The sequence below is a fragment of the Trichoplusia ni genome, chromosome 6 (assembly GCF_003590095.1).
Source record: "Trichoplusia ni isolate ovarian cell line Hi5 chromosome 6, tn1, whole genome shotgun sequence".
Lineage (NCBI taxonomy): Eukaryota > Metazoa > Arthropoda > Insecta > Lepidoptera > Noctuidae > Trichoplusia > Trichoplusia ni.
Genome location: NC_039483.1, coordinates 12290062 through 12316799, shown reverse-complemented (window position 1 = coordinate 12316799; position 26738 = coordinate 12290062). Strand labels below are relative to the sequence as shown.

Sequence of the window (26738 nt, the reverse complement as noted above, 5' to 3'; positions counted from 1 at the left end):
CTTAAAAAGCTAATGGAAACTATAAAATCCTGAGTGTAACATGTGCGTCGCGTTAAGTGTTGCTAATGTCCTCTCAACCTAGTGGCCTTAATTTCAGCTAAACATCTACGCTTTCATCCTCTTATTTTATTGTAATTAACATATTAAACCTCCTTTTAAAAAACAGTGTTTATAGTTTAGCGAATGTACGAAGTATCGGATATCTTTTAATAGGCATTGTTTATTAATGTCAACTTACTTAACATCAAAAACTTCATGGTCGTTAATAAATATCAAAATAAATAAGAGTCTTGTCTAAATTTGAAATAATATTACTCTAAAGTAGGTAAGTCACTTAGCTAACGTATTATAATAATATATCGGCGATCTCCTGACCTAAGTTATTATTATAGCGCGGTACTTAGTTATCTTTAACTCCAATGCGGGTCGGCCGACTCTAATATTGATTTTAACATTAAACACTGTCATATAAAAGCATTATTTTGGTGGCACCAGTTTTTTTACTACCGAACTTTCCGGTAATTGTTTTCACTTCGCTAATGACCCCCGAATCCGAACACAACAGCCCGACTAGTGAAGTGACATTTGTACAATGGTTAATGTCAATAATCAAATGTATGTATATGACATTTTGTTATGATAAGCCGTGACTGATCTGTCATGTCCATTCATTTGAGTATGTTCTATGGACGGTAACGATTGCAGCAATGTAACTTGGCTTCAAAACATATCTGCCTGTCGCTTCCTTACGTTTTTAGGGACAGAGACCACATAAGCCCTAACGGCGCTATGAATATTTACTTAAGAAAAGCTAATCTATATACATACTACCGAGGCAGTCATGCCTAGCTTGCACTATTAAACATCCTTCAGGATGCCGACAGATGTTACTGACTGATGTACTATGGCAGTTGCTAAATAATTCCCACGTTTCGTAATAATTGCTAAATGAAACGTTAAACCTTAAATAATTCTATTCTATTCATGATTTTCTACCCGACTCTGATAAAATAAATCGAATATGTTTCCGTATAATGCTTCGCATTAATTTTTACTTCTTACAAAATATGCCAGAAATATCAGCTACTACTGTAATTCTCCTTAAGTTTGTTGAGGTTTTGCAATACTTTCGAAAGTCTTTTTTTGCGCATGTATCCGTTATCTTACCTCTAGTCCATTCAGCGCAAATGTGAGATTGGCCGGTGGCAGTGCTGGTGGAGATGCGCAGGTTGCCCTCAGAGTTGATCCCACGCCGTACCACGACCTGTCTGATACCAGCTTTGGCCCCCACTCTGGTGCTTCTGCATGAAGAAGGAAAATATTTTGTAGGTAATGACGTTTCCTTTGTTCTTATTAACGTTTTTTGAAAAAAGGAGATTGAATTTGGACTTAATATTTAACAAAAGTCCAAATTTAAAGACACACTTTGACGCAAGTAATAGAAGAAAAAATATAAAAATATTACCTACTCTAAAATTCACGTTACCTACGGTTAAATATTCCGTGAATATTTACCAACCGTAACGTGAATTGAACGTGAAACCAACTAGGATTTAGTTTTGATTGGTTTAATGGTAATTAATGAAATAAAAAAAAAACTGAAATCTGTAAGATTAGTTAAAAAACTTGCTCTTTAATAGTCTTAAAAGACAATCGTGGGCGTTTTCTTACAAAGGATACGACGAAACATAGAGATGCGTTATGTAGTGCTCGACATTGGCACATGTGCCTATAAAGGTATACATACAACAACGCACATACCTATAACGGCTATGGCCATAACAAAAGCTTCCAGGCCGTTGAATCTAGCCTGACAAGCAAACCTCTATTAAGCTTTATTGACTTAGAAAATGTGTCGTTCCTGGACAGAGTCCAACACTAGTTTATCTTAAATTTCACAGTAAAAAGAAGAACTGTTTGCCGACGAAAGCGCCATAATTTAATTATGAAGCAAAAAGTTTGGCACGTTCCGTAGAGTAAAAAGACAGACATTTAGTTATATCTGGTATAGCGGTCCAAAAAGTTTCGGCTCGAGTAGCTAGTATCCCATCCACTCGGCGTCAGAAACGTTAAAAATTCGTCAAGAGTCATGAAAATTATGTAAAATATATTGATGCTGTACTTTTGCGGGCGTACTCACCTCAAAGTCACGTCGTTACATTAATTAGTACGTACGTGGGTTTAATTTTTAATGAACACGGTTACTCGAAACAAGTGGTACAAAGTACTTGACATTCAAAAGTAGGGAAGTTCTCCTCGCTGGCTTTTTGATACATGTATCAGTTTACCTAATTTACGCTGAAAATGTACAGACAATTATTACTTTAACAAGGGTGAATGACGTCACCCGTATGGGAACATGTAGGCTCGTGGCAAAGAGTAGGATGCCTTACAGACAGCCTTAACGTTTGAGGCTATATGTATGCAAGTGTGTTTGTAGCGGCGTGGTAGTTGGCTAGTGTCAGAAACAGAAAATTCCCTTTATGCCCGACGTTAGTACGCTCAAAAGCTTTCACGCTTTACTTTGTTCAAAGCCTAAAAGAGTCGTAGGCCAGTAGAACATTTATTCAAGGTGATTTACGGGCGATGAAATGGACATTGTTTCTTTAAATTTTTCATGGAAATACATTTTTAAAGAACAATAGGATTTAGGTAAAAATAAAATGAAGGTGAAATTTGTTTAGTGTTAAAACATTAATACTAGCTGCTGTATCTATGGCACGTTTGTTTGCTCCCCCGGGACATGCGGTGCGGTCCAAAGAGAATAACATCAAACCTCTCACAATCGAATCTCCTTACATCAACGATTTGTTTTACTTTATGAACCTTCCCCAGAGTGTAAATAAATACCGTACGTTTTGAGAATGTGTGATGTGTTTAATCACTGTGTAATACGAATTCTACGTGTGTATAGAATACACACATAGAACTTAAACGTGTTCTGTTAAATTTGTTACTCACATAATACCTACGGGGAACATTGAAAATGCGGCTCTAAGATCTCAAGAATCCTTTGAAGCTAATTAATCCGTGTAACAGAATCACGTCACACAAATGAGCTCGTCAGCGTGATTCATGACAGAATCACGTCATGATGGGACAGGTAAAGTCATATAATTCCGAGAGGTACATGAACGTAAATCACAAGGTTATGAAGCCCAAGGGGTCTATCATTAGATGGGGAATACAAAGTTTCGTGTTTCGTTTCGCAGCCAATGTCTATCGCGTCGTTACAACTGCCATTAACTAAATATTATGACGATCTTTGAAATTGTAATAAATATAAAATGAAGATTAAAAAGTACATTCAATGTTGACTTTTTATGAAACGACCTATTAAATTATGTCTTAGAAAACTCTGAAGATTTAATTTTTTATGGTTATGCGATTTGAGATGTAAAAATCTTAGGTTTATGAAAATAAATATGTAAGAGTGTAAACAATTAGTGAAGGTTGTTTGAACTGAAATACACGAAAAGCGTAGACGGAATCGTTGGGCTGGTGTATAACCAATTAGTAAGTACTAATTATTTCGTCTATTCCCAAAACAGACAATACGTTCGGTGTTAGTGTGAGTGGTGGTAGGCACGATGTGGATAATTGTCACGATCGTGATCGCGTGCGTGACAGACGGTAGTACCGGGACACCGGGCCCTGTTTAACGGTTCTAAATGAAATCGGTAAATAACATCAATACGGTGACGATGTTTTAGTATCGATGTGAACATTGATAACGACTTTTACGGAACAAACTTCTCGTTATCGAGTGACTGTTTTGGTAGTTAAACTAATGGATTCTATACAAGGAGGTATAGTTAATGAGGGTGATTGCTCGATAGGATTGGATAGAATTTACTGCATTGTATCGAATCAATGATGTATAAAGAGCGTCTATAGTTTCAATTTAAATTATGGTACGGAATTCAGAAAACACCGCATACATCGGGTTACCGAAGCGATGCGGTGTTTGGTTTAAACCATACACATTTAGGTAAAGCTCAATTTTCCACATTTTACAACTTTTACACCTATCTCTGAAGTTTTCATCTAACGAAATAATACTATTGTAAACAACAAAAACCATTGCTTAGAATTTCCAAATTATTCTGCATAATATAATCTATAATAATAATATATTCTAGAAGCATAATATAATACATGACATTCCAGACGAGGAAATCTAAGTAGGTACAGAGTACAGCGTAACATTCTTAAAAAAGAAATATTTTAATCTCGCTTGTACAAAAAATGGATAAGGGTGGATAAACCCGTGGCCAGTTTAATTAATTTTGAGCGTAGGCTTCTAACCACGCCAATAACCCAACGCTTAATATTTTATATATTTTCGGTAAATTGTTTTAAATGTTGGTAATTGTTGATTATGAAGCTATGAGCCGTATCTGTTTCAAATAATTAGTGAGGACTTGCGAAATCACGATCGGGTAAGGTACAAACCAAATTCTGAAAATGGTTTTTTCGCGTTAGTTTTTATCATCTATTATAAAAGAATAAATACCCATATTCCACGTGATTTTTTCCGTCCTATTTCGGTGTTCTGCGGTAATTATCAACACCAAATATCAAAATGTATAAAAATTCCCTTGCCTAGATACCTACTGTTGTGTCATATCAAATCTGAATATTTTATAATATGATCGTCATCGGATCAAGATACAAATTTATAAAACTTTATTATCGTAGTAACATAATAAATGCAGCAGGTAGAAATTATCTTGAAGCAGATAGGTGTGTCGAGTATGGACTCCGTCAAGGATTTCAAATATTTTAAGCATCGAAAGCCATAATTATTTCTATAGAATCTATGTCCTCTTATTAACAGTTCATTATAGGTTGTGCATATTTCTGAGAAGACTAAGTAAATAATATGTATCAGTGAAAATACATAAAGGAATTCAACGCAACCTATCTACTAGTAGAGAAACATATGTTAGCTATATTTTATAATTTTTATCTACTAATTGACGCAAAAAAAAGAATTAAACATTAAATGATCGTAACTCTTGTTTCTGAACATAGGACGGTTTTAAATCCATGGTCCGTTCCATTCGAAAGCGCTACAAATTCCGTCACACAGCAGATCAATGCACGCGTCCCGCATTTGTAAGCCCAAGTGTGAAACAAGCACTGCTATTCTGTAAACGTTCAATTTTGAACGTAGCGCCTACGTTCTGGGCTACGGAGGTCTACGCTAAACATCAACAATACTTTGTACATTTATGCGGTTGATTTATTTTTGGTTTGTGATAGATCTTTTAGGTTAGTAAGTTTATATCTAGCTGAGAAACAATGGGAGATGAAAAAAATATTGCCCTGTTTGGCTACATAAATACTAGAAGAGTTTATGAAGCCAGCTTTCTTATTACTCTCTCACACGCCTTAAGGAGGACATTCGAATATATCGTTGAATTAATCAAAATTTTAGTATTAGTTGCCTTACCTATAAAAAAAACAAATTGGCATTAAATATATTCTTCGTTGGTTTACTTTTGATTTGATGACTGCAGAAGAGCAGATTTCTGGAAAATTAAATTTCCACAAAAAAATAGTTCTATAATTCTATGACATCATAAACAAAAAAAACCACACGGAAAACCTTTATGATTAATTGCTATCTGTTCAAGTATACAACAGTCTTCAAAAATCAAATTCCTTTTTTACTTACAAAACACTAATTAATAAACAAATCCTTAGATACCATATGAATGATTAGCATAATTAAAGATCTGATGTGAGAATTACTGATACTTAGATAATAATAAATCAGAACACAAAGTACGTGGTTACAATCACGGCTTAAGATAAGATACGGAAGGCACTGCAAAATAATTATCGGATAATTATTTTAGTGGTGTGACTGATATCTCAAATGCATTGATCGGTCATTCGCTGACTTTGCTGACGTGACAATATAATCGATTTATTCAATCAAATCGGTATTTCATGTGACAATAATTACGACACTGGCATGCGGAATATGTCGGAACATATTTTTTAAGTAATCAATTATCGAGATGTCGCTATAAAAGTAAAATCGAAATTAAGAAAAGGCTAGTAAGGTCATACTTTGGTAAGTGATATTTTTTGTATTTCTTTTTTCAGTATATTTGTACGGAACAATCAGCGCTGCGTTAAACGAGCGGTATTTTTTTTAGGTAATTATTGATACGACCGAATGATTTGAACTTTAGTCATAAAATTATCAAAGTTTTCAAAAACGAATTCCAGAGATAAGAAAGGTAAATATTCCTTGTAATTATAATATACTAGCTGTATTACACGCCCTGACCTGGCGATTTTCGTAAGAGTTAGTAATAGATAACACAAAGTTAAGTCCACCAATAGTGTATCCGCTAGACAAGACATCCCGATAAAATGCCTGAAGGTATGCTTATTTGCTACCTGCCCCTCAAGAGTGGGTAAACGGTGGAAGGAATATGAGTGGATTTTAATCGTATAAGTCTGAAACTTCCTTCTGCTCAAGCCAAAGTGGAAGAAGTGGATAATTACCCAACCGGAAAAAAAGGTGTCGCTCTCATAAACTGCCACTATCTGCTCTCCTGGTACCGTTCTTATGTTCTATTGGCAACTACCTGCTAACCCCTGGATGCACACTCATTACCACAACATAAAAACTAGCTTGTTATAATAATACCTAGTCGATGACAAACATATACAAGACACAGTTTTTATTTATGTAGATGTATTTTTTATTGGCAACAGTTTTTTTTTGTTCTGTTACCAACTTGCATTTTCAAAACGATACCGCGCAACCTTCAGATACTGTATCCAAATTATTACAAGATATTTTGATAAAATTGTTCAAAGCAACAATTAACACGATAATTAATAAATCGATAAATGCAAAGGATTTTGCATTTATTTTAAATCAATCTTAAAGATCTTTTTAATAAAATCAAGGTAGAATCCGCTTAAATTAGTTCTGCCACAAAAGCTTTCACCCTGAGAAATCATTGGATATTTCTAGACAATTTATTCAAATTTAGACTTGGCATGTATTCAGTTTATTTTTATTGTACAACTCATCATTGGCCTAGCCTTTTCCCAACTATGTTGGGGTTGGCTACCAGTCCAACCGGTTTCAGCTAAGTACCAGTGTTTTACAAAGAGCGACTGCCTATCTGACCTCCTTAACCCAGTTACCTGGGCAACACGATACCCCTTGGTTAGACTGTCTGTCAGACTTTTACAAGCTTCTGACTACCTGTAACGACTGTCAAAGGTGTAGGAATAACAGCCGGGACCCATTTAAAGTGCCTTCCGAAACACGGAGGAACTCGTTATGACAAAGATGGTCACCCACCTACTTACCAACCGCGTCAAGCATAGCTTAACCTGTGATAGAATCACTTATGCGGTTATAGCTTAGCCACGAGCTTTATTGTACAACTATCGCAATGATATTCTTGGTATCAATAAATGAATATCCTGTTTTATTTCTTAACATTTTTACAGTTCATTGAAGCAGACAAGCTTTCGCACAACCTACATTGTGAATTCACAGAATTTCGCATTTCTATGCAAATCTGTTTTCTGTTATAACTTCGATCGATAAAAAATACGATACATTAAAATACCTTTTTTTTCAATGCAGCTTGTTTTCAAAACAAATAGTCAGTTATTCCTAGACAGCTTTATGTCAGTAATGTACTAGTGCTTAATGTACCGGAATAATGTTTACTTGTTGGTTTGAAGATGTTCACTTAAACCCGTCTGGGGATCTCGAAGTAATTTCACCTTACAGTTGTGTTCGTTCCAAATGACTGTCGTACAGGATTTGTAATTACGTTTTTTCAAGAGCTTTACTTGGGGTTCACCGCCATGTTTTAAAATAAGAAGCGTAACTGTTGTGAAAGCGTATCGGAAAAAATTGATAAAAAAGTTTGTTTAATTTTTACTGTATCCTACTACATTATATTCACTGTGTTGTCTTAGGTTTTAGTTGGAGGTACGATTTGAAAATACAACTGCCCTACATTTAATCTTAATCCTATAACTATATCTGTCAACGAAATTTCCCATGATGATATTTCTGGCTAAGCATTTTGACCAAATAATCCCTCCAAATAAATAAATATCGGCCATAGCATACTTACCGACGACTTCTAAAGGTGCCGATCGTATTTCTGTGTGGAAGGTGGGAGCGTCGGCTGACACCTCGCAGCGGAACCGGCCCGCCATCGCCGGCGTCGCCTGCTGTAGCACCACGCGACGAGCGCCTGACCGTGATATCTATTAGACATTAGAAAGGACTCATTAGACATAATTATAATTAGGAAGATAGTAAGAATATTTATAACCGGCTGGTATAACGTAAAAGCTAAGAGAAGTATAGACCTTTGTGATATTGAGAACGGCAGACAAAAATCAAAAGTTTCTTTGTAATTGCTACGGTTATGGAGAAAATACTATTATCACTGCGCATCTCTACTATCATCAAATAACAACATCACTAAAATATTTTATTAAACTTAAGAAATTATTACAAATCATTTCCATTAAAAATAAATACATAAAGTAAATAGGTACGAATATCACATTTCACACTTGCTCTTTAGACTAAGTACATAATTTTGATCGTACTCGCCCAACGTCTGTCTAATTCCACACCACTAATTACGCAGTAACTTATTATACAATCTATCCTCGCGAAACATTATGCTTGTACGCGTCGCTTACTTCAAGTAGAGATTGTTTCCAAGACGCTTCACTGCTATGCCACACACTTTACTCTTAAAATCGGTCTTATAGAGATTGAAAGTACTCTTTCAAGGCTAAGTTTCCCTATTACTACAATTTATAAGTTATTTATTGTGCGACAAATTAAGATTAATGTAACTTGATATTAGAAACGGATCCCAAATAAATGTTTTAGTAGGTAATAAAAATACCAATTAGTTACGTCGTTTTATTTATATCAGACGTGAATATTGGGCCGTTTTGTATTGGGGTAGGCGATTGAACGATTAAACACTATTAGGCATCTTTTAGATATATGGAACAGATAAGTTACATTTCTCGATAACGCTGACTAATCGCTCGAAAATGTTTTTGACAAGTTGAGATCAAGTCACATGTCGAAAATGTGAAACTGTTTATATTCTATTCTAATGTTCTCTTCTCTAACATTGTCTAGAACCTATCAACGGTGGTTTTAAAAGGTAGAGTTAAACGCCCGTGAAAAACGTTTACCTGCAAGGCGGCGGCGTAGGGTAGTGAGTGTTCCGACCCCAGTGATGCGAGAGTGAAATTGAATTGATTAACAAGTTTGAACGCTGTCTTTGTGCTTCGAAAATATTCATTCTCCATAGGTAGGGGTCGTGTTAATAACCAATTAATTGTTTCATGTCGTGCAATATTTTCGAATGGAGAGATATTTTATACGTCCTGCACAACATTGACAAAGACTTTTACGATGAGAAACAAAAAAATATAGGATTTTTGTACAAATACCATGACCAGTGACCGTGCATGCGACTGACTCGCCCTTTTCAAATCCGTCGCCCAACAGCGAGTACAGATAAGACTTAGTTTGACAGCAGCCACCTCTTATTTAGATTAAAACCTCCATTAATTAAATAAACGCCAAAGTTTTCCCGGCGCTAGCCATGTTTTGGATTATTATTCGCATACTTATTTCGTAACTTCCCCGTGACTTAGTAACCGCCTAACTTTAGTTTAAGAGAGTGCCGTTTGTATAAATTCTTGACGTTTTCATTGCTCTCCTTTTTTGACTTTCGGTAACCTAGTCCAAAGTTAAAAGTCGTTTCATTTTGTTTTTTTTTTTGTACCTTATTGTGGGTGTTTGCTTACTTCTGATGACAAAGGTGTATACAGATTGAAGGTGATATGAATATATAATTTACATTTTAAACATAATCTCTGATGCAATAGCAATGTAAACCACTTCCTTCCCACATAGAGTCCTTTCCATTTACAAGGCTAAAAAAAGTAGCTAGGGGCTTATTATTTCGTATCCAAGTGCTATTTATGAAAGCATATTACCTTTACCTAATATTTAAAGAACGAACATGAATAATTCTATTTATTTGCGAAATCTTTTTGTCTACTATTTATTATTTGTCGCATGTTTTCTATTTCGCCTTTGAACTTATGAAAACGTACATCAGATTTGATCTCGGAATTGCTTATTTCAGCTTCCAGGGTAATAAGAACGCGTCCATGAATGTTACATAGAATGACACGACGGTTTAGGGATATACGGTTCCCTCACAATATCGTTTGGTGTTTTATGGCCTCTTTTGTCGTACCGCAGTGATTACGTCAATCTTACATTTTTAATGGAAACCATAGCCACATCACGCCACGTGACACATTTATCTCGATTCTCGTCATCGATAGAATCTATTATTAGACTGCTGTGGTTTGATATACGGTACCTAATCTTTCGATCATCGAATTCTAGAACATTTTATATCGGGACCATGACTTGAAGTGGTGACAGTGGTTTTTTTTAATCAAAAGTGCATTGCAAATATTTTATCGCATGTATAATATCAATTTTAGATTTTAATATTCGATGTGCGTGCGATAAAAGGTTAAGCTGGATTAAACAGAAATACTTGTGCTTAAACTGCGCAATAGATTTACGTTAATTAAATTCAAACTAAAGTGTGCTTGGTTTTTACTTAAATAAAATAGTTATTTGTTAATGTTATCTAATTAAATTTGCTACTTAAAATGTCCCTGATCTCCCTTAATTTATTAGAAAGTAATTAGTTTTCCTAATTAATCTTTCTTTTAATGCGAGTTTCCAATTACGAACTTTCGTGTTGACCTAGAGAGGTCAAATAAAAAGGTAGAAGATAATAGTTTATTTTTCGCGTGAGTCCCCGTCAATAGTTTTGGGTCTGCCTCACAGTCGCCGCCTCTCTCTACTCACTAATTTTCTGATTTTTATGAAGGCGTTGCTTTTCATTCATTATATTGTTATTTTACTGTTATTCAACAGGAGTAATTTTATTACGACAGAATTTATTGGCTTTAGATGCTACACAACACTAATTTAGATTTTTTTGGGAAGATTGTTACTTTAACAAAGATGCTTTTTTTATAATTCGTACAAAATTATAGTTCAAGTCAAAATTTATTTAACAGGTGTGGATCACTTAAATAAATAGCTCTCAGAAAACATTTTTCTCTCAAGTTGGTTACTGTGGAACTTTCAGTTTCTTACTCATAACTCCAAGTTTTACAACCCCGTCTTGCTATGCCAATCTAAACTTAAACTATTAATTGTTATGCATTACAATTGCTTATCATAAATTTCCATCTCTTTAGAGTATTTAGAAGAAACTACTTACAACTTTTTTCATAATCCCTACTATGATGCACCAGACTTTCTGAATATAATTATTTTTTAAACTATTTCTATACAAAGCATTGAGCTTTTCAAAGTGTTTCGGAGAAGTCTAGTTAGGTACATATTTAATTATCGCAGCTGTACAATACAAATTTTAATGATATTTTCAAAGAAAACAGAACGTCTAATTATACCTCGCTGGTGATTGTATTTGCGAAGTAACCAACAATTTTCAAATTGATAGGTTTTTTTGTAGCAAAATTGTTAATTTAAATACACATACAAAGTATTTAATTTAAAAAACGACCCCAGTCTTTTAACAATATTGTCTAATGCAGTTTTTGTATTTATCATTTAATAGTTATCATAAAGAATCATCATTTAGTGACGCAGTGCCACTTAAATGATATCTATATGTATAAATACCTATCTCTTACTATCTATATATTGTTGTTATTATTGTTTGATACAATGTAGTGACGTCAATGTGACGTTAACAATTTAGTAGGAATCCACTACAAGGGAAGCGATACGAGGTTTGTTTCAGGAAATTAGTTACACGATTCCTTGGCTTCACGCACCGAATCTAACTAAACTAATACCTACTGGGCTTTATTTCAGTAAAGGAAGTAACAAAATAGTTTCTTTAAATCGCGTGATAAACCAGATTATTTAGTTCTATTTAGTTCTATGTTATATTCATCAATATGGTGTAGGTACCTATGGAAAGAAATAAACGTGATTTTCCAACAAAGGAATGCATCTTAAATAAAACCAGCTAAGTCTGAGCCTTACTTTCGATGCTAAGGGTTCCATAAATAGGCCAAAGGAAAAACAAATGTTTTCCACCACCAATTTATGACTGTAGCAACGACTGCTTATTCTTTAAGTTTATTTTCATTCCATCGGCGACACAAATACATCATAAAATGTGAAAATTTGATAGATTTGATACTTATTTACTACTATAAGTATCAAATTCAGTTTAATAAAAAAAGGTTAATGCAATTATACTACTGCTGAAAGTATCCTACAAAATATTTAATACATAGCTTACAAATATATGAATTGGCGATCTGTAAAAATCATTTTTCACAGTAAACCTTTATTCGAATTTTATTAAGCTAATTTCAATCCGTTACCAAGAAGAATTTATTAATACGTATTACGATTCTTTAATATTTTGTTATTAAAAAGCTCAAGCTATACCAAGAAGCATTTGAAAACAGAAACTAGTAAAGAAATCTTGGATTTTTATTCGTTTAGTTCTGTGAATCGTTTGAGGGAAACGCATAGAAAATAATTAGATACGTTATTTTTCTTTGTTCTAGTTCAACATGACTTCTATTCCAATCACATAAACAAAATTAAATATTTTAACGAATACTGTATTCGCACACACTATCACCGATTCGCATTCGGATTCACAGTTTAATGCTGTTATACAAATGTGACGTTGACGTCGCTGCGTTTGCGTGTCAAAGATTTCATCGTGTCGTTTCAATATTAGTGTTTGAAGCTACATGAAACCGCCTAGCCAAGCTACAATATCAACAATCCTTAGCGTTGATACTTAGAAAAACACAGATAGACATGAAATGCCATTCCCATACATTTGAAAATCTATATGAATTTTTTTGTTACGAGACCGACTTGTCCGTTCAATGTAAATATTCAATCGCTTCGATCGGCGCCGGCGTTAGAAATCTGAGAAATGTAACCAGTATACAGACTCAGCGCTTATAGGAAACGCGAAATAGCCATTACGGTAGCTAAAAGGAAAAACCGAATTTGGTACTAAAACAGTTTCTCGATACGTCTCGTGTAAAACTAGGTTAAGTTGCCTATATCAGTAAATTAATGACCCAAGTTACGAAAATCAATTTAAGTTGAAGGTTCCGATAAATTTCTAAGTATTTAGATGGGAGACGGTGAGGTCACTTGAGGGATCGTCTTTCTGTCAGAACTTAATTTGAAAATTCAAGTGGAGACAGCAACAGGATCTAAACTTGATTGGTTCTATAACTGTAGAGTGATGAAAACCTGGCTACTTATATTGTTTTCTTACAGGTTTTTGGTTATCATGTGTCACCTATTGATGTTGATGTTTCCAATATAAATCTTCGTGTCTCTGATCTCTTCCTAGTACATCAACTAATATGTTTTTTTTTTATTTACACCTTTGAAATATTCTAGGTATTTTAATGATACTTTTACTAATACTGAAGATTATTTCGACTGCATTAAATAATTCTGTGAAAAGGGGAAACTAACAAAATACTTATTAAATGATGCAACGGTTTACTCAAACGTATTTATCGGGGTAGCCCGACTAGTTTCGGACCCAACCAGAGTCCTTAATCATGATCATTTAATAATGAATCAGTCTCACGATAGTTATTATAAAAACAAAATAATTATTTTCAGTAAGTACCTTCTTTTTCTATACTCATGGAAACATGTAAATATGGTAACTTAAATGGTGACTTTTCACTCTATCGATTTCTGCGTGATTCACGACTGAAGACAGATTTATTGATGGTTTACCGAAATAGTATTTTATTTGCTTAAATTCCAGTTACGTTTTTAAAAGAGGTAATGTCATTTACGTGGGAAATTTATATTTAGAACATTGTTTCTTACTATCTTTAAACAGGTTTTATTCACCTGAAGTTTAAAACAAAAGCTTTCGAATCTTGGCAACTGGAAATACCGGATACCTGAGACCAAAATAACAAAGTCTTATGGAAGCTTAAGTACTACTAAGATAGTATACTGTAATAAGAACTTGGTGGTATCACTTAACAACTACCGGGAAAGCTCTTTGCTTGCCAGTATTTTTTCTCAGGTCCTTGTTTTTTCTAACAATAGAAGACACAAATGTCATTAAAGCTAGATGCATTCACTAAAGTAGCATAAAAATGAATAGTTAAATGTTTTCCTAAAATTTTCTTTATAGAAATATAAAAGCTTTGAAATACTTTTAATATTTCAGTTTAGAATAAAAACATTTCTCTCTGTTGGCGACCATCGTTCGCATGAAAAGGTTTCGGTTTTTAGATAAAAAGCACTCTATATAACTGATATCTTTAACTTTATTAAAAACTGAACCGACGACCCGTTATAGGTAAATAGGTAATTAAGATAAAGTAATTAACCAAACTTTGGTACTTTCGGAATTGTTGGGCAATTAAAAGGATCAAGTTGGTATAAAAGACACAAATAATTTATACCCACGAATGTTTTTGGACCCGTTTGAGCTGATCCCGGCTTTGTAACTTCTGTAAGCCATCTACCATGTTGTACGAAAGGGATACTACTGAAATTCAAAATTTTAATCCTTAGAAGACTATTTTAAAACTTGCAAAATTAAATAGAATTGAACAAAGGCTAGACAAGCGGTTACCTATATATTCCTCAACTTATTGGTATCCGTTCCATGATTACGGTCCATCCTAATAGGTGATCATGATACTATCGGTGATTCAGAAAAAAAATATAATACAGGTATTTTTAAAAATGTAAAAATAAACTTACATCAACTTCAATTCCTGGTAGAGGGAACACTCTAGTGTGCGGTAGTTCTTTAGGGATGTATCTGTAGAACTCCTCCCGGCCTCTGTACCACTTGACACTGTACAACGCCTCCTCGTCCTCCAGCTGCCAACTGCATTCCAACGTCACTGTCTCGCCGACCAACACTGCGTTAGGAACGTTGATCTCCAGATTATGAAGACCCCTGACTCCTGCAAAAAAGAAAAAAATAAACCTTTAACCTTGTAACTTAAAAAAAAGATTTATAACCTTTTTGCAACCAATGCTTGAAGTCCAATCCCGTTCATACCATACCGCGGCATGTGAACGAGCTTGGCTTAGTGTATTTCCATACATATTCACTTTTTGTTTAAACCTAAAGGACAATACGCTACGCTTACGCGTATATTCTGCCTCCACACCGGGGCTCGTGGAGAGCCGCTCACAATAGGTGGCTGTCAGTACGATTGGTTTAAATGTGACCTAATGTTGAAAAAATATGCATATTAATTGAATTGATTGGTTACCCACAGACCTCCAACAAATTTTACCTCACGTATCTATATACTGGTTATCAGAATTAAAAAAACTCAATAACACTCGAATACGTATAACACAGGGTAATGTTGGATGAGCTGCTTTACGACCTACAGTCAAGGTGCACTTGCCATAAAATAGCATGACGTGGTACGCGGGAAGGATAATATCATTTTGAAATGATAAACTGCATTAAACAACTCCGCATTTGTGAAATAAAACCCCGACAAGTTCCTATCACGTGTCTTCATATAACGTTTATGTTTAACACACACAGGCAAACATATCCGTATCTTTATTTACATAATTCATTGCTAATGCAATCATATTATACGTAATATCCGGCTATTAAGTCTAGATTCCTTTATTATTATTCGCCTTATCTGTGTCATATAAAGGAATTATTAAGCATTCGATTTTATTACACACTCCGAATTTAATAATGTTTATATTATGAACGTGATTAATATAACTTATAATTTTATTTTAAAAAAGTAACATAAGCTTTTTACAACGATAAGTATTAATGAGCTGTAGATTAAGAAGAGAATTAATCAAAACAAGGAAAAATATCGTTTTGATAGAGTTCACATTCGCGTTTATTACTAAAACATTCACATTCATGCGCTATTTATCATCAGTTCAATTTTAAATTATTTTGTTGGGTAGTATAAAAATCAATTAGGTTTAAAACATACTAAAACTATGCGACTATAATGAGAGCAACGAAAGGATTTTATGTCCCTCGTTTAATTAAAAAAGAAACGATTTAACGACGCAGTGAACAACTGCTTGGCCAGTGTCCTATGCAATCGTGTAATTAAGATCCGAGTGATAAAATTATACTTTTTAACTTAACACTTATTGCCACTTTACATTTTAAACGGTTTTAATGCATATCTGCTGTGCAATTTTGTACTACTTTAGAAAATCTGGAGTCTTCTTTCGCTCTCTTTAGACGAGAACGAAGACTGAAGATTTGGAAGACCTTAAGGGGTACAAACGGACCCTATTATTGACTACTAGGCTTCACTGTATGTCCGTGTGTCACTCCGACAGCACGCTGTTTCTTTTTCTGTTGCCGCTATAGCAAGAATTATGTTGGGTGTCAAATAAATTTTGTTTTTCTTAAGCCTTTTTGAACGGTTTTGTTCTAACCCGACGTGGGTTAAAATATGTATATTCAAAGAGAGTAAAATAAGTTGAGTAATTTTCGCAAAATAAAAAAAGTCTTTAACGGTATGAACTTAACCAAATAATTCGTAGGTTTTCAACCTACGAATACGGTTAAGTAATAATAATTTGGGTAAAAAAATAATAATTAGGTTTTACTTATATTCAAATTAATTTACTCATAGCAATTTTTTCTAAGAACGAGAGATATAACAATATACTAAGTGTACCCGCCATTCATAACCAAAATTTAAATCTCTTCATTTTAAATACTAAGCCTTAATTTACGGATCTTGAAAACCGAACCAAATACTGTAAAATTTTCATTATAATAATTATTAAGTTGTTATTGGAGTAACCGAAACTTTATTTTATCGCTGGGTTTAGGTAAATTAATTAAAATTATCCTCATTTAGTACTTACACGAATACACATAATTTTGTACGTTTTGTCCAACTATGAAAGCCTTGTGAGGCTCTTTATTTTATAATACCAATTAAATTACTTATCAAGTAAGTAGGTGAGTATTGCAAAAATTTATTTATCAGAACATTTATAAAAAAACGTGTTAAGATAACAGGTAAAGACTGTTGTCATGCAATTCTTAAATGCATTCACTTTATGAAGTACATCGTTCCATTATCACAACAAAATTCATTTAGGTCGCACTGCATTCACCGCTCAATCCTCTGTCAAATCTACTGTTCCATAGAAAACCGGAGCTTTATCGGACGATTTGACGTTGACGATAATTCAAGCCAGCCGTAAATCTGCTACAATTATCGCTCTATACCTTCACAATTACATTAGTCAAAGAGAATATTTGACTTCAAAACTGATCACAAATTGGGACTAAATTAATCTACAATTACGACGTCACGAGCGTTGATTAAAAACATTAGACAAGCGATAAATTGCGAACCTGTTAAAGCTTTTGAATAAGTTGAAATGAAATTCTAAAACGGTTCCGTTGTGTAATGTTCTTAAACGTGTAAAATGAAGGAAACAGCTCTGTTTGTAGTCTTATTCAATCTTAAATATTCCGTGAACATGTTCATTGCACGGAAGCCGCCGATTTAGCAATTTATTGTTCCAAATTGGCGTGATATTGCCAGAAGGATGCTGCTTATGATCCTAACTATCTATCTAACGGTCTAACTGAGGATGAAATATATTCCGTTCATGCCAACACGTCTACTCTACAATGCTAACTTATTTAAATGCTTGTTTGAAGTTGAAATAGGATTGATCGAAATGCAATTGGATTTTCGCTTTATAGAAATGAAAGTACGGGCAAGATTTTATAAATGACTCAATAAATGTTTTTGTAAAAAAAAACAATTAAGACCAAATAAATCTGAAATAAAAGTGCTATGGAAACAAGCATTATGTTTTTGTAACGTCACGTGACTTAAATTTGTCACTACCATAATATATATTTTAATCAACAAAACCGCATTATGGAGTAACGTTATGATTTCTGTAGACTACCGGGATAGATAAAACAAAATCAAATGTTATTGTCTACTCACATGGTTATCAGATAATAATATCCAAGACTTGCGCCTGAATCAAGATTGTTTTATCGATAGATATCGTCTCGATTATCGATAAAGATACCTTAAAAAAGAACCTGTAAATTTAGAATAATACCCAACCTCATTGATCAAAATGTCTTCGTATTGTTACAGGAAACAATAGATGAGGTCATTGGAAACATTTTAGAGAGCTGGCCTACATTCCTCTGGGAAGCCGCCAGAACTTTAAAACCTTATTTAGAATTCAGCAAACAACACACTAAATAGATAAATACATTTTCTTAATAAACCAGAAAGAAATAGATACTTATTTAATTAAAGAGGAAGATGTAAGATAGGTTTTAGATTTTACTTTATTGGAAACAAGAGGAATATAAGCTTTAAGCAAAAAAACCTAAAGTCGAAATTTAATTGATCTTTTCGCTATAAATGTATCTGGATTCCGCATTTCATAGAAATAAAACTGTTTTTTAAATAAAGCTTACCTTTCATTTATAAAAAAGTACATAAAAAGTAGATTATCACGGTAGGTTAACGTGAGTTTCAAAATGTCTTATCTTTTTCATTATTCCAACGTCGATAAATAGTTTTTTGCAAACCTCCACCGATACCTATACGAACACAAGAAATGTAGTTCGTATAATAATATTTAATGTGTAACGTTCAGAATTCTAATACCTATTATACGAGTAGATATTCAAGCAAGGGAACAGGATTGTGCGGGCTCTACGTGACGTCATCGCAATCTCCAATTTTATTTACATACGAAACTCCAATCTTAATTCCGTTCAAACTGGAAATCGAGTGCGAAAAGCGAACCTTACAAGTTTCTCCTATAATCCTGATATTCGAAATGTTAAATTTAAATAGTTTGAAAGCGAAGAAAAGATACAGAATTTTAGAAAAATACGGGATTTTTTTGTTAGAACGAGCGATCAACGCACAGAAGCCCTCTTTTATACGGGTCTAGGCCTGTGCTCACCTTTGGAACGTTTATAGATTGGTTTTTACTCTTAACACCGCAAATAGAAGCGATAAATGTTTCGAATAAATTACTGAAAAGTTAAAAAAAATACACGCTCATGAATACCAATTTGATTCGACTTCTAACCTTCTCATTTTATTTTACTTGAGAATAGAGCAAATATTATTGAAGCGTTTCGTTAATTATTCATTACTGTGTTTATAAAATAAATACAGCAAAATGTTAAATAATTTAAAACGTTTAACTCCTGAATACAGAAACGCGAATACAATTTAAAACGTTCTTAAATGTTTGCATTATATATCTGTCTCTACTTTACGCTTTTAAATGAAAGAGATGGCATGATACTTAACGGCGACTTAAAAGTGATTGACGTTTTAGTATTTGGTCGTAAAACCCTAATCTATTGGAGCGTTAGTCCTGACCGCAGAACAGAGTTATACAATTCTTAAGTAGATACTACTATCTGCCTTTCTGTTAGATTATAGTGACTGTTTAAGTTTAATCTTTGGTAGCCTTTGAGTGATCACAGTTTATGCAGCTTGAATACAGAACCACGACGTCCAGAAAAAGGGGACAACCCCAGGATGACTAATGAATTCAGAAGCACTGCATACAAAAAAATGGGACTACCCAGGATCAACAATGATAACCAATGAAGACCAGCCAGCACTTAAGCTCATTGAATTTCAGAGAAACGATGAACTAAATTGAAACGCGAAACGAAATTAATCAGAAGAAAGATTAGGAAATGGGTAATGAAATCCTAAAAGGCAGTTTCACCACAGAGGTATGGTGTTCAGGTGAAACCGGTAAGACTGCCAGACTAAATCACAGAACATAGCTTGCTAAAAATACAGGTAAAAATTAATCAAAATACATTTTATGACAATCTGGACAATCTTCCAATTGTTCTGAAAACCTAAAATAGATTTGGGTTCTTAGACATTCTGATAACATCGAAGACACTCACAATGAATCAGTTATCAAAATTGAAATGTCATCTGATAATTAATAATTACAATAATCTTTATCTAAATTTAAACTGATTATAAACACTTGTTTACGGAAAGTCGGAGCTCTCTGTTCTAATTACTTTATGACACATTTAAAGGAAGGCGTGTGCAAACAAAAATAATTAAGATTTTCAATAATTGATTCATAACAGATTTCCACTTAAGTTATGTGGTATCAATTAGGCACTAGAAGACACAAATACGCGTATTTGAATATTAAAAAAATACTAAAAACAACCTCTTTATGTAAGAATTATCTAATAACAATAATGTGTCAAGTTATAAATGACCACTTTTTTATTTACAATCATACCTTTGCCAAAAACGTCATACTATTGTAATAACTAACTACCGTTCAATTATGTATAAACTACAGCCGTATAAAATACACACAAATCCACTTATCTGAGACACAGATTAATTATACGATACTACAAACAGTACCCACAAAACGCGGTTGTAACTCAACAAAGAGACTTCAAAGAACCATTACAAGACTTTGATATGTGTATATCAATAGCGAATCTTTTTGGGTTCAAAAGGATACAGTATCTTCGTAAATTATTCTATCTGCTCAGAAAACAATCGTACAATGGGATAAGGGAACTGTAGAACATTTATGCGCAGATGGGCAGAGTAGTGACCATCCTTGGAGGCCTGGTGTAATCCGAATGTTGGAATATTGTCCATAAGGATTATTCTTAGTAAAGATTCTGAAGTTTTATTAGTACCCTATTCTTTTACTTGTTTTATTTATCTTTGTAAACTTAAATTAAAATTGTAGACCTGGATATGTTTAATGTATGCTCAATCCATACTAAAATATTATTTTGTAATATTTACCTTACGCCTTCGTGTTGGAAAATGATTAAAACTTGTTTGTTAACTTGGTAAAGTTTAAGATTCTAAAATGTGATGAAAGTGTAATCTTCCGTAGGTAAGTTTTGGTTAAGTATCGTGTATTAATGTTCAGTTGAGAAACAGGAAAATCTCATAACAACATACAACGTGCACGAGCGATTTAATTTATCTCGAGCGGTTAAGCTATCCTCGAGCTCCATAGTTTGATATGTTCCTAAATAGATATACGAAGATTCACTACGTACACAAGTTTCTGGAAACGTTCACAAGTTCTGCAATTACCTACTTTACAAGTCGCACGCCAAGTTGCTGCACACACGAACGTGCCACATAAACGCCAAGCAATGTCTAGGTTCCTACTAATTTTGACGACTAATTTTATTGGAGCATACGCCTGCACTCCGTTCATTAACCAGTCGCTTAGCATAAGACGATTAACTCACTTATGATAGGAAAATGTCTTCGGAAGCAGTAAAATAAAGTAAAATATCCGTGGGATACCTCATTCAATTACTTAAAGAATTATCGTAAAACTGAAAGATGAATATTACGACGGACACTTAATTTTATTGTGCGCCAGTATTCACGGCGGCATTTGAAGTTACCGAGCTGTCCAATTGCTCAATAAATGTCAGTGGATAAAGCGAGTAGTCTTATAATATTCTATAACGTTATCTCATTATCTGTAACACCAATTTTTTCATTAAATTCCAAATAACTCGTAGACTAAATAACGGAAAATATCAATGTTCGCTTGAAAGGAAACCCGTGGCGTCGATCAATCATGCGGACACTTTAGCGCGAGATATCAATGACTTTGGGTACGGCCTGTATACTTATATAGCTGCTCGTAGCTACGTCGGCGTCGTAGCCCGCTACTGTTTGCTTCATTGAATTACATTGCAGACCCCTGTTACTAACCCAATATTGCGTAGCTGCCAAGATCACTTTACTAAGTAATTTGTTTCGTTAAGATTTTGGTACGTTTGGTAAAATTGATGATAAAAGGGATCCACAATTAGCTTAGTTATGTGTACACAGTTCCACCGCTGTTATGTTTGCATGACCTCAGACCTAGCGTCTAATTGAATGAATAACCATTTACATTTTTCATTTCATCTTTCAAGCAACGCTGGTTTAAGTTGGAGTTTTAATAATGTAGATGGATTATTTTCCTTGCAGTTTTAATGTAGTTATTCTGTATTAGGTAGGTATACTGTACATCCATTATTTTCCTTATATGTATGTTTAGGTACCTGGTATACCTATCGTAAAATACTTTATAACGAACCATACATTACCATTTTAGTGTAGGAAACATTGCAGACCGCATTTTACTTTATTTAGACAAACTTAGTATATGAATTTCTACAAAATAAAGTGCTGAAAAACTACTATGCAAGTTAAAGTGGATGCAACATTAAACTGACGTAATGGCAAATGGCATAATATTTTTAAAACATTTCTGCACCTCTTTTTGCAGAAGGGGCGAGCTCTTGAAGTTTTGTCCGCTTTAAAACTGAGTTGGTCAGAGTAAAGAGGTTACTCATATCTACAATATATTATGTACACGAGAGTGGATGCTTCTGTTTGTTATTCTTTTACGGATAAACGGATAACGTGATTTTGATGAAATACTTTACATAACAAGGAGGATTTTTCTTTACTACTGCAGCTAGTTTAAACATTGCCCGGTTATACTTCATTTTTCGAAATAAGTGATTGTCTTTTATGCTCTTTTTAAACCCGAAAGAGTAATAAATTTAAACGGGATTTGGAACACGTAGTCATGCCACCTACTTGTAAAAGATACTTCCTTTACTTGATGTAAATACTAATATATAAAAAAAAATACAAATCATTGAGAAATACAAGACGATGTCATACTAAAATCCAATGATGTAACTTATTTACACATCGTGATTTAAAAACAATAACAGACAGGAAACAAACCATCCCTTAAAACTAAACTTTATATTTAGAAGAACTATTTTATAATTCTTCAAATTGACCAAAAGTGAGGGGCATTATACCTATTTCTGATTTGATTTTGTGCAATCAATATAACACATTTTTAATCGATTTAATGCATGCAGATGATTATTATTCATATTTATCAAATTCTGTGGCAGCTGTTTAAATCTCTTTCAAGAACGGAGAGAGATTTCTATTTTGGTGACTAAAAGTGACTATTAACGGTGACTAATAATTTCTTTGGTTACCTTAGTGCCTATTGTTTGTTTTCCTTATTGCGATTCAGATCAACATCGATTACAAAAATAGACGGTTAAAGATCTTATCAGCGGCCACGTGAACTCCAGTTGATATTTATCTTAAACCCGCTGTAAGTGGTGACACATTAGTAAGACAAGTGTTAGAACTCTGTTTACAAAAAAATATGCATGTAGATATTTACATATTTTTATCCGCATACGGAATACATATTTAAATTTAATTGTTTTACAAACAATGAATATATATATATTTTAATTTTATAAATGTACGAACATAAATACTTTTTTTATCGGCTTGAAACACAATAAAACACAATATTTTCGAGTTTTATGAAACGCACTGATTTTCCAAGCGGATTTTTCAGACCAGTTAAAAAAATATAGTTTCGCATCCGTTAATGCGGATTATATATTTGATGGTTTCATAACTTTGTCTAACTATTCATCATTCATCAAATAATAAATTTCCCAGGAACAAAATATTTATTAAAAGAAACACGCTGTTACGAAATTCGAAAATAATTTTGTCATTCCATTAATCAAGGGTAGGTAAATCTTTTTGTTAGGGGTTGGTTGCACGCGAATAAAAGATTGATGAAGCAATTTAATGCGGAGAGTAACCAAGTCGACTTGAAGCTTTTGTTTAAGACTAACCCAGTGCCTGTACTACGAGCCTTTAATTTTACTCTAGTGATTGTGGGAGCAAGATGGCGCTCTATACAGCAGTATCTCGCTTCCTCAACTGCAACACTAGCGGTTTAAGCTAATGGTAAGGGCACAGGTCTCAGCATTAAGATATACCAAACTTCTAAGTCTTTGCTACTAAGCTGAGCAAGTTACAAGGACCTACATGATACAGGCTTACTAGTAACGAGAAAGTTATTAGGATGTATATCCTAAACACAAAGCCGTGGTATTTCTGTGAACCTTACAAATTAGCCCACTTAGGACTTAGTTACACTGATCGACTAACACGTCTTTGAAGTTACGTTACATAGTTCCTAAGTAACAGATTTAGGTTATTATTAAATGATACAACGGTTTACTCACGAGTATTTATCGAGATTGCCCGTCTAGTTTCGGCAAAACCGGAGTCCTTAATCATGAGCTGATGCGACGGGATCGCGAGTCGAACATTCAGTTAATTGTTTGTATTGAAATAGAAAAGTAAACTGGATTTTAAATATTCGCTCGATGCATAGTATTCTTTTCGCGACGAAATGTTTGTGGTTGTACAGTTTTAGTCTCATTAGGGCCAGCAGATGGTGAGAGACGTAGCATGCGGCGCTTAGGTATTAACGTTTTCTTACAACTGGGTGCGGAACTCTACCAAATTGACTTCAGAATACAGAACGTAACCCACGGCAGGTAATTTTTCAGCAGCATTGATTTGTGTTAACATCATAAAAACCTGCGCTTAGGCTATGACCATATGAATATGTTTCTAAATATACCCTTTTTATGACGCAAATGGTACGGCGTCGGCCATTAATGTATTAAAAAACATACAATAAATAATATTTGTGAATGTTAAACAGTATTGAAATTCACACCTAACATTATTCTGTCTCCTAATTACGGTATTAAGTTTAATGTAATTGGAGTGAACCAACCGCTACATCACTGTACATACATAATTAGTTTAATGCCAACCGCTGCTACTAAGAATTTCGACAGAAAATACACAAAGCCAATACTTTAACCGACTTACTAATGGAAACTTTAACCTTTGACACTCTTTGGTTTCAACCCACTTTATAAACGAGTTCAGAACACAACTTTATTATATACTAGAACTATGTGAATGAATGCGTAGTGTGCAATGATAGGAATGGACTTTCAAACACATTTAAAGACCGGTTCATTACAAATTGAACTCGCGACACTAAAGGTTCCATACCAGAAAGCCAAAAAAGTAATCGGTTAGGTAACAAATAAATTTGAAGCACCCACTTCGTCAGTTAACAAATTTATGACTGTAACAACACTTCCTGAGTAAAAACCTCATGGCGGACGGATGGACAGAAAACGCCTCAGGAATAGGGTTCTGATTTTATTGTTAGGGTTGGTATGAAATGCTAAAAACTTAATAAAAACACACTAATACCGAAAAGATACTATTCGAATTTGCCCTCAAAATGAAGTACACAAACTCGCATACAACTTCGCAAAGGGTACTGAACTACATAATTTAAGGTTTACAGCTTTCAAATTTCAGCGAGTTTCTCACAATGATTCGGGTATAAATTGGATTCTAAACCAAATACCATTCACGGATCATAAAACCGGCTTGTTTTTGTTACTGTTCCCGTTAAACCCAATACAATTAAGTGTAACAGCTGTGTGTACTCTAGTGTAACAAACATATCGCATGTCGGTACCAGAACACTGCGATAAATCAACCAAATAATTATATTATCAAACATACAAAGGCAATCTACAATTCCGGCCAATTAAACTCGGGACTTAGGAAATAGACGGTCATCTATTATTCCAACGTATCGGTTAAGCCATCGCGACACCGACGTATCGTGTCATCGTGGTTTAATCACGGACCCGCGGTCAGCATTTGGTATTTAATTGCATTGATCTATTGATCCGCGCAAACGGTACTAAAATATGACGCTCGTTCTAGATACGTCAAAAACTAGTTCACCCAATTCTGAAATGTGATTGTAAATGCTCACTTGTGTTGCGCCGGCTTTTATAAAATTGTGTTGTTTAATATTTAATGTTTTTTTGTTGCAGTATATTGTATTGCTTTTCAAATGTCGATTGTACGATGTAAATATTTGAATATGCATAGGAGAGCCTGAAAATGTAACAATGTTCTCAAATATGACTTTAAATTGCACTGGAGCAAAAAGGTGAGAAACTAAAGTTGATAGTGTCAGGAACTGGGAGAAGTTTGCCCTTTATTCGTTCATAATAATTTCTGATATTAACTCGAATGTTATACAATGAAATTTCCCAACGTTCTGAACTGTACGTAGCGCTCATAGTCGCCGGGGACATTAAGTTTCCGTCGAGGAACGTGAAAAGTTAAACAAACCACGAAATAATCTCTGAATCAAGTTTCATACAGTACAAAGTTTTACATATAGCTATATGAATACTTATTATATTGTTGAGAAACTCAATGCAAAATTATAAAGAAATGAAAAGACTGCGAAAAAAAAATGATTATCTATAGTTTTAATACGTCAGTCGTTCTAGGCTAATCTTGAAAATTCTCGAGATACCTACTAAGGACAAAACTTGTTGGAAGAATCTTTAATCCAAGGTAAAGAAAGGGTTGTCACTAGTCTAAGTCGGAACCGCAAACTAAGTTTAACAAACCGATGTCCTCAACTTTTCAAGTTGCCCGATCACTATCTTTGTTTTTCATCTTAGTTCTTTAACTTTATGAAGCTTAATTTAATATTTTCTATTTTCTTAGGCCTGGACGCTGAAAAGGCCATTTCAGGCGATCCTACCAAAAGAAATCTTGATAAGTTT

General features: G+C 34.0%; 1 protein-coding gene and 1 long non-coding RNA gene across 2 annotated transcripts in view; one reads left to right on the top strand and one right to left on the bottom strand.

The window, feature by feature from the left end:
- LOC113494992 overlaps window positions 1–26738 on the bottom strand; it is a 44945-nt gene that overhangs the window by 2961 nt on the left and 15246 nt on the right. Inside the window, exons 3-5 of the mRNA XM_026873546.1 lie at window positions 14900–15108; window positions 8136–8271; window positions 1168–1301 (exon numbers count right to left, since the gene is read on the bottom strand). Of these exons, the coding sequence (XP_026729347.1) occupies window positions 1168–1301; window positions 8136–8271; window positions 14900–15108 (479 nt within the window). The remainder of the gene's footprint in view (window positions 1–1167; window positions 1302–8135; window positions 8272–14899; window positions 15109–26738) is intronic.
- Window positions 5754–18623, top strand: LOC113494993. The gene is made up of 2 exons (XR_003400689.1): window positions 5754–6088; window positions 18298–18623. It is a non-coding gene; the product is annotated as an uncharacterized LOC113494993 (long non-coding RNA).